Here is a 10,112-nt window from a genome sequence, read left to right as displayed (position 1 = left end):
ATTTTACTGGTCCAAGAGAAGATATTTAAAGGCATTAACGGTTAAAATGCGGGATGGCTAGCTTTTTTTTTTTTTTTTAGAAAAAAAGGTGTTCAATCTTCAATACGAGATATTTAAGTGAAGAAAATCGGTCGGTCGATCAAAAGAAACTCGAGCGATCCGCATTGAGATCTTAAAGATGGCAATCGGATAAAGTGGTCAGGAAGTGGGAGTTAAAATGTTTTCCGCCCGATTTCGTTCTTTGCGCCGCATGGAATTGTGGAAAGAGCTCACCAGAAAGCGAAACGTTTCGACAAATTCCAAAAGAAGCTCACGGAAGGAGACTCGGGCAATTTAAATCGCCAACACACCGTCCCAATGACACAGAGACTCCGTGGGTCGGGTAAAAAAAAATTATCACAGAAAACCACATGGCAAGCGGGGCGCAAAGTCGAAAGCCCAACTTAAGGAAGACCTCAGAACAAACAACAGGTAACAAGATTAATCAAGACAATGGTCAAACTGGGTTTCTAGCATTTTAACATAACAGGCAAATCAAATTCATTCACAGCGGCTTTCTGCGACTCCAAGAGCCGCGCTGGGCGGCAAGTCGACGGGAATCCGGCACAAACGGTCGATTCTCGCCCTTCATTCATAGTCCCGGTAGCGACCTCCGCTTCCGCCTCCGCCTCCGAAGTAACCGCTACTGTTCTGACTCCGGTACCCACCCGAGTAGCTGTCGCGGTCCTGCTGATCGTACCGGCCGCCGCCGCCGCCGCCACCGCTGCCGCCATAGCTGCTCCTCTCGCTGTCCCAGTAGCCGCCGCCGGAGCCTCTCCTGCGGTTGCCGTAACTGCCGCCACCGCCGCCGCCGCCCCGGCCGTAACCGCCTCGACCGCCCGATTTCTTCTCGGCCTGGCCCACTCGGATCTGGTGGCCATCTATATGTTTGCCGTTCATGGCCTGCAGCGCGTCTTTGGCATCCTCCGGGTTATCGAAAGTGATGAAGCCGAAACCACGCGATATACAGGTCTCTCGGTCCTTAATGACCCGTACCTCGGTGATCTGCCCGTACTTGGAGAACTGTTCTTCCAGGGCCTGCTCGTCTGTGTCGAAGTTAAGACCGCCGACAAACAACTTTCCTTCGTCCGACATGTTAGCAGCGAGATGATCGTGTACCTCACTCGACGACAAGGAAGCTCAAAATGGCGTCCACCGCTCCGCGCCGCGCCAGACAAAGAGGAAGAGAAGGCCGGAAGTTTCGTCACTTGAGGTCACTGGGCAAACGCCCATCCGGAAGTTCGCCCCTGCTCTCTCCCGTCCCCTCGATGCAGCAGCGAATTCTTTGGGGATCGAGTAGAGTCTGTCTGTCTAATCAAACCAACGTCCAATGCAGGCACGAAGTACTAAGAACTTAGAGGGAAATAAATTCGTTTCAGAATACAATCAGTGAAGAATCTTGTACAACAACCCCGCCTGTTGGAAAAGCTTAGTGGGTCGAGTAGCATCTGTTGGGCAAAGGGATGGTCGGCGTTTCGGGTCGAACTCCTGCATCAGGACAAAATGGAGGGGGGACATTGCTGGTATAAAGATGAGAGGATGTGGTGATGCAGGAGCCAGCGGTATCTAATCGGGGGACCGGCATGTGGTGGGATGAGGGAAGAAGATACTGGATAAAATTAAAAAGTCAGGCAGCATCTAAATGAGGAAGTTCATGTTTCAGATTAATGTAATTAGTTTCATCAATTTTCATACACTGCAAATCTAACAATTGTGCTGGTGACGCAGTTGAAGATTTTACACTGGGGTCCCAGTTACATTGTTCCAATCTGCCAACAAATGTCAATCGACTGAATATTTGCCAGTTGAATATTTCTCAACGAGCTTTTCAGTACCAGATGCATTGAATTAATTGCCTCAATGAAGTTCAATATTCCCCTGCTTCAAAGCTATTTACCTCTATTGTCACACAAAGGAATCATTTAATTCAACAAGGATCTTTTCATGAACCTAAATTTATTTTTATCTCTGCGATCTTTAATAAAGTTCCAAAAGTTTCATCCTGGATACAAAATGAGAATTGTGGCTTTTATGCATCTTGTTTCTCTCTATTCTTCCAATCCTTAGCCAATGTGCGGGAGGGGGTGCAGTCCAGGTAACTGGTCTTATCGAGTCCACACAGAAGATTAGAAGTTGTTCAGCCAGAGCTGAACACGCTTCTCTCCATCTGCGTTAATGGTGTCTGTCTTGTCCTTCTTGTGCATGCTGGTGGAAAGATTAGTGGAAACAGGGCTGCGACGTCAATGCTCTTTCCTTGACCCCAAGGTAACTGGTAATCTTTGTGTTTGTAGTTGACGTCAGTGCATAGGCTGTCCCCTATTCAGGTCGAGAAAGGGGAGAGAGGTAGACAATGTAACCCCACTGGGTAGCCAATGTAACTCCACTTTTAAGAAAGGAGGGGGAGAGAAAAAACAGGCAAATATAGACCGTGTTAGCCTTACATCAGTAGTGGGGAAGATGCTGGAGTCAATTATTAAAGATGTTATAGCAGCACATTGGGAAAGCAGTGACAGGACTGTTCAAAGTCAGCATGGATTTATGAAGGAGAAATCCTGCTTTACTAATCTTCTGGAATTTTTTGAGGATGTAACACGTAGAATGGATAACGGTTGAGCCAGTGGATGTGGTGTAGCTGGACTTTCAGAAAATCTTTGACAATGGCCCACACAAGAGATTAGTGTGCAAAATTAGAGCAATGGTATTGGGGGTAGGGTACTGACATGTATAGAGAACTGGATGGCAGACAGGAAGCAAAGAGTAGGAATTAACGGGTCCTTTTCAGAATGGCAGGCAGTGACTAGTGGGGTGCCGCAATGCTCGATGCTGGGCCCACAGTTATTTACAATATATATTAATGATTTAGATGAGGGAATTAAATGTGACATCTCCAAGTTTATAGATGACACAAAGCTGGGTGACAGTGAGAGCTGCGATGAGGATGCTATGAGGCTACAGGGTGACTTGGATAGGTTGGGTGAGTGGGCAGATGCAGTATAATGTGGATAAATGTGAGGTTATGCACTTGGGTGGCAAGAACAGGAAGGCAGATTATTATCTGAATGGTGTCAGATTAGGAAAAGGGGGGCACATCAGTCTCTGAAAGTAAGCATGCAGGTATAGCAGGCAGTGAAGAAAGCTAATGGCATGTTGGCCTTCATTGTGAAAGGTTTTGAGTTCAGGAGCAGGGATGTCTTACTGCAGTTGTACAGGATCCTGGTGAGACCACCTGGAGAATTGTGTGCAGTTTTGGTCTCCTAATTTGAGGAAAGACAATATTGCTATTGAGGGAGTGCAACGTAGATTCACCAGGTTAATTCCTGGGATGGCGGGACTGACATATGATGAAAGAATGGATCGACTGGGCTTATATTCGCTGGAATTTAGAAGGATGAAAGGGATTCATAGAAACATATAAAATTTATAAATGGATTGGACAGGTTAGATGCAGGAAAAATGTTCCCAATGTTGGGGGTGTCCAGAACCAGGGGTAGACCCTTTTGGACTGAGTATAGAAGTTGGAAGGTCATGTTGTAGTTGTATAAAACGTTGGTGAGACCGCATTTAGAGTATTGTGTTCAGTTCTGGGCACCATGTTTTTTGGCAAGATATTGTCCAGCTTGAAAGGGTTCAGAGAAGATTTACGAGGATGTTGAAGGTTTGAGCTATAGAGAGAGGTTGAGTAGACTCTATATTCCTTGGAGCACAGGAGGATGAGGGGTGATCTTATTGAGGTGTATAAAATCATGAGAGGAATAGATTGGGCAATTGCACAGAATCTCTTGCCCAGAGTAGGGGAATCGAGGACATAGGTTCATGGTGAAGGGGAAAATATTTAATAGGAATCCGAGTATAGAGTATTATGTTCAGTTTTGGTCACCGTATTATAGGAAAGATGTTGTGAAGCTGGAAAGGGTGGGCAAGGTGGGCCAAAGGGCCTCTTTCCATGCTCTATGGCTCTAAGAAAAAACATTGAATAAAATGAAGAAATTGGATCATGTTCAACACAGACATTGGGGGCCGAAGGGCCCGTTCCTGTACTGGACTGTTCCAAGCTCTATTCTATTCCATAACAAAGGCTATATTCTACAATGTGTCTTTTTACAATGCTGAAGAGATTTTGAGGAACAAAATTATTCCGTTTTTTTACACCAATACACTGTACTTAACAAAAATCTACCCATCATGTGAAACCTTCTAAATAACAGATATAAATTTGATATCTTCAAGACCCAAAGTCAAGACGTTTTTTTCATGACAGACAAATCTTCATCATTTTGCCACCAATTTGGACACCAACGTTAAAAACTCTGCCACATTTAGTCATGAATAATAATTCATAAATAAACTTCAGTTGGCCCCTCATACATACGTTTTGATAATGTTCTAGGGAAATATCTTTATCAATACCAGCAGAAAATTACAGTAACATAAAGATAATACAATACAGTAAAGATCCCGTAACGGTTGTTGTGCTTGGCATCCATTGTCACAATGACCGTTATCGGGGTCGATACCTCCGCAGGTTAAACCAGAGGTTCCAAACCTCTAATGCTTTTCAAAAGCCCAACGACGTATCTTATGGTAGTAGCGATTTTTGGGCGAGTTAATTAGTTTTTCTTATTTTCCAATTTAATATCAAAAACATTGTGGTGTCAAAAACGCAACGACTGTTTACGACATATTTTCCAACTTTTAAAAATCAATTTAAAATATGTTTTGGACATCAATTCGTCATCAAAACGAAGAAACTGAGCCAATCTTCAATTTGGCAACATACTGTCCCTTGTTTACCTTTCGTACGGACCAAGTCGCAAACTTCATTCCTTTATGTCAACTTCGGGAAGCTCCGCAACGACCGTTACGGAGACATTTTACTTATTAAAAAATCAGCCCCAATCAAACGTTCTGACGAATCATCGGCCATCAATATAGCTCAAATCAATAAATCAATTTCCATTTAGATCACATTGGTGAAAATGTTTGGTTTTCGCTAATAATGCAACGTTTGTTTCCTGGGACACCAAACCTTTTAGTGTCCACCGCAACGTACGTTTTTTGGACATCTGGTGGCACTGTTGCTAGCTGCCTCCGCCTTCAGTCCGGTATTTTTTGGGTTTTTTTTGTTACGTTTGAAGTGTATTTTTTTGTGGGGTTTTTTTTAAATGACTTTTGTGGGGGAAGAGGGTACGGTCCTTCAGTCGCTTCCTGGAGAGGACGCGACTATTATTCGAGTCGCGTCCTCTCCCCCCAAGCGGCCTTTCCTGCCGGGACTGACCAGAGCTCCAGCAGCGGCGGGGCAGCACTGATACATCGCGGGGCTGCCGATGCCTTACCGGGGATCACCGTTTGGAGCCCCGGAGTGCTGGGTCTGAGGCACCGACATCGTGGAGCTGTGGTTCGCGGAGCTCCCAACGCGGGCGGCGCTGATCAACTTCGCGGAGTCCTGCGACTCCGCCCGGCTCGGCCTGTGGACTTCAGGAGCCGCGGACTCCGGTGCGAGGCGACTGATCTGGAGGTCCGGGCCGCTGAGGATGTTCTCCGTCGGGGTTCGGCGTCGGCGTTCCATCATCCCGGCATGAGGGCCTGAGCATCGGGCCGCCCGATGCGGCGACTGCAGGTGCTCGGGAGACCCTGACCACGGGTGAACATCTGGGAAGATCGGAGGGGAGGCTGACTGGACTATGGTACCTTCCTCAACTTTGGTGCCACTGTGTGGGGTTGCGTTGTGTCATGGACTTTCTGTGTTTGTGCTTTTAATTTTTTTTTTTTATTTATTTATTATTTATTTTATGTTACTTGATTGTAAAGAAAATCCATTTTGTTGTCCCTTACGAGATAATGACAATAAATTGAATCCAATCCAATGATGTGTTACGCACGTTGCGGTGTCCACTCAGATGGATGCAGTATTCTACTACATGATCAAGTGAATGAAGTGGAAACTGTGTTTGCAATTTTATTGTTCCACATGGTATAAACATAGAGAAAGATAAGAAATACGTGCACTTAAAGACCATGGGTCGAGGTGATTTTTCGTTTCATTTCGTGACCCAAATCACATATCTACCTGTATTTATAGCATGTTGTGTAAAAAATTATAGAAATTATACCTAAAACTCGTCAAGAATAAAATCTGCACATATTTTTAAAATACGAGGAAAAACCTCCAATTTTCCGAGTAGTAATTGTCCAATCAAGGCACGTTTGACATTGAGTCAGACACCAATTGACGAATCATGCGTTTAGTTTCATGCTGGCTAGGCAGCGAGCACACCGGGATCATGGCTGCCTACGAATAACATCAAAACAATAGCAAGGTTTCGAAGGAATAAAGGTAATGCTAACCTAGCTGATAATTTTGTTTTACATCTGATTTGTTTTTGTAAAGTTGTGATGCGAACTGTTAAATAAAAATGTAGAGCTAGGGTTACGATTAGGGTTGGAGTCAGTCAGTCGGCCGGGCTGTCAGCCGTGGGTGCTGCGAGGGGTCGGTCGGGCTGTCGGTAGGCACTGCGAGGGGTTGGTTGGGCTGTCGGTAGGCCGGTGGGTGCTACGAGGGATCGGTCGGGCTGTCTTCCGGCAGGTGGGTGCAATGAGGTGTCAGTCGGACAGCCGGTGTTACAGCGAGCGGACTGACGGAGCCGGCGCTATGGGAGTGCTGAAGGCACCCGGGCGGCGTGCAGGGCAGTGCTGCTTCCCAACATGTTGACATTCGGTGTAATCGTGGCGTTGGGTGGGCTGCTGCTGATGATGATCCAGAAGGGCATGCTGGCTGAGGTGGACGCGCTGAGTGTATGGAGCCTGCAGCCGGTCCCAAAGCAGCTCAAGCCATGGGCAGCTCTGGAAGGGGCGGGCGGGTTAGGGTTAGGCATTTTCCTCTCAGTGGAAGATGTCCGAGCCTTCCCCCAGCCTGGTACTACCCCAGTCCCACTATGGGCGTGATCCCCACTCTGCACACTGGCAGTCAGGTTCAGTAAACGGGGAAACGCACAGGATCAGCCCTCACCCATTAATTAGGTAAGACCCTGGACCTCTGCAGCAGTCTCACTCAACATGCACCTCAGGTCGGACTCACAATTATATTCATTATATTATTTTTATAATATATAATTATATACAACATGTTTTATCTATATCTGTGCCAAATTTCAAGGAGATACCAGACATGTGTCACGAAAGTTAAATTCTAGACAAATTTTCGATGCTCGGACCACGGACTATTACTGTGCCAACTAGGTCACTACTACCAAAATGCATGACCCCACACTTTGCTACACTATATTCCATCTGCCACTTCTCTGCCCACTCTCCCAACATGTCCAGGTCCTTCTGCAGAGTCCATGTTTTCTCGACACTACCTGCCCCTCCACCTACTTTTGTATCATCTGCAAACTTGGCCACAAAGCCTTCAATCCCTTTGTCCATTAATATACAACGTGGTGAGTAGCAGCCCCAGTACCAACCTCTGTGGAACTCTACTAGTTGTGTCTCTGTGCGTGCGCGCCTCTGTGTGTGTGTCTCTGTGTATGAATGTGTGTGCCTGTGTGTGGGCGCGTGTGCGTTGTGCGTGCGCGTGTATATAATATATATATTCCGGTTGACATTTTTCCCGTCGAGTCAGAAGTCACCTTATCTGAAAATGTCATGATTTAATTCTCTACCTATTACTGAAAATGCTTAAAAATATCAAAGACTTTGAATTTAAACGAGAGGCTCTCTCTGATGCCGTCGCAATGGATCTGCTCCGCACCGTCTTCCACACGCTGCGAGTGACGTCACCCCCCGACCCCTCCCTCCCTCCCCTGCTATTCAAAAGTCGCTGCTGGAGATGAATTCAGGCCCTGGACTGAAGAGGCCGAACTTGGGTTGGCGCCTGGAGGGAGTATTGCGTTCGGGAACCAGCCCTCCCCTGCGATGCCGCCCCCCCCCCACCCCACCCCTCAAAATATACCTCTCTCCCTCACTGCCCCCTCCCTCCCTCTCAAGGGAGTGGAACCTATGGGTGAGTGGTGGAGTATTGAATTCGGGAACCTGCCCTTCCCTATGACGCCGCACGCACCCCCCCTCACCCTCTCCACCTACCCCTCCCTCTCTATCCACGTCTGCACAGTTGGGGGCGATGCGCGAGTGGATAGGGCGGGGGATGGGGTAAAAGGTGCGAATTAATAATATTAATATAATATCAAGGGGAGGGGTTAGTGTGTGTGTGTGGTGGCGGTGTGTGTATGTGGCGTGGTCTGTCTCTGTGTCTCTGTGTGTGACGCTGCAGGGTAATATTGGCAATTTTCCAATGAACTGGAACCTCTCCCGTCTCTAGTGATTTTTGAATTACCACTGTCAAAATGTTTAAAGCCACCTCTTTCAGAACCCTAGGGTGCAGTCCATCTCGTCCAGGTGATTTATCCACCTTCCGCCCTTTCAGCTTCCCAAGCACCTTCTCCCTAGTAATAACTACTCCACTAACTTCCACCCCATGACTCTCTTGAATTTCAGGCACGTTGCTGGTGTCTTCCATTGTGAAGACAAGTAAAAAAGTTATTGAACTCCTGTCATTTCTTTATGCCCCATTATCACGTCCCATGCATCATTCTCCAGCAGTCCAATTTCCACTCTTGCCTCTTTCTTACTCTTTATATAGCTGAATAAACTCTTGCTGTCCTCCTTTATATTATTGGCTAGCTTGCCTTCATATTTCATCTTTTCTCCCCGTATTGCCTTTTTAGTTACCTTCTGTTGTTCTTTAAAAGCTTCCCAATCCTCAGGCTTCCGACTAATCTTTGCTATGTTATATGCCTTCTCTTTTAGATTTATACTGTCCTTGACTTTACTTGTCAGCCATGGTCACCTCTTTCTCCCCCTAGAATCTTTCTTCCTCTTTGGAATGAAAAGGTCCTGCATCTTCGGGAAATGCTCAGAAATTCCTGCCATTGTTGTTCCACCGTCACCTCTGAAGGGGCTCTTTCCAGTGAATTTTGGCCAGCTCCTCCCTCATGCCTCTGTAGTTTCCTTTGCTCAGCTGCCATACTGACACATACAATTTCACCTTCTCCCTCTCAAATTGTAGATTAAAACCTATCGTGATCACTACCTCCAATGGTTCCTTTATCTTGACTTCCCTTATCAAACCAGTTCATTACATAACACTAATTTTCACAGTCTACCTGCATATTGAAATCTCCCATAACCACCGTAGCATTGCCTTTTTTACATGCCAATTTTATCTCCTGATGCAACTTGTATCTTATATCCTGGCTACTGTTTGGGGTCCTGTAAATAACTCCCATTAGCGTCTTTTTACTCGTTTAATTTCTCAACTCGATCCACAATGACTACTTCTAATCCTGTCACCTCTCGCTAGGGACTGAATTTAATTCCGAACCAACAGAGCTACCCCACACCCTCTGCCCACCTTTCTGCCTTTCAGGTAGGACATACAACCCTGAATATTCAGCTCCCAGCTCAGATCCTCTTGCAGGCACGTCAATGCCTACAACATTATACCTGCCAATTTCCAACTATGCTACAAGCTCATCAACTTTGTTCCTTTGGGATCCATCCTTCCACCTTGTGCCCGTAACAAATTGCACATACCTAAAAACAACACAAAGTGCTGGAGTAGCTCAACAGGTTACACGCGCCTAGTTGCTTTAAGTGCTGATAACCCCTTGTTAGGCCTGTAGAAACAAGGAACTGCAGATATTGGTTTACAGGGATATTACTTCATATTCTGGGTTGTAAACTATCCACGTGGAATATTAGGTGCTGGTCCTCCAGTTTGCATGTAGCTCTCTCTGGCAGTGGAGAAGGCAATGGACAGAAAGGGCGGTATGGGAAGGGGAATCAAAACAGTTAGCATCTTAGAGATCCAGCAGGCCTTGGCAGAGTGAGTGCAAGTATTCAGCAAAAAAGTGGTCTCTTCGATGTAAAGGAGGCCACATTAAGAACACCAAATGCAATACATAAGGTCTGGAGAGGTCACATGAACTTGTCTCACCGGGAACGGCTCCTGGGTGCTCTGGATGGTGGAGAGGGAGGTGGCATGAGAGCAGCAGGAGACAAGGGCGAGACTACAG

General features: G+C 46.3%; 1 protein-coding gene across 1 annotated transcript in view; it reads right to left on the bottom strand.

Moving 5' to 3' along the window:
* Positions 1-627: 627 nt before the first annotated feature.
* Positions 628-10,112, bottom strand: part of LOC129697674 (uncharacterized) — a 22,056-nt gene continuing 12,571 nt past the window's right edge. The window contains exon 2 of the mRNA XM_055636383.1: positions 628-1,178. Within this exon, the coding sequence (XP_055492358.1) occupies positions 628-1,178 (551 nt within the window). The remainder of the gene's footprint in view (positions 1,179-10,112) is intronic.

This window comes from Leucoraja erinacea, chromosome 5 (genome assembly GCF_028641065.1).
Source record: "Leucoraja erinacea ecotype New England chromosome 5, Leri_hhj_1, whole genome shotgun sequence".
Classification (NCBI taxonomy): Eukaryota; Metazoa; Chordata; class Chondrichthyes; order Rajiformes; family Rajidae; genus Leucoraja; species Leucoraja erinaceus.
The sequence above is the reverse complement of the archived record's forward strand: the minus strand, read 5'-3'. Positions and strand labels throughout refer to the sequence as shown.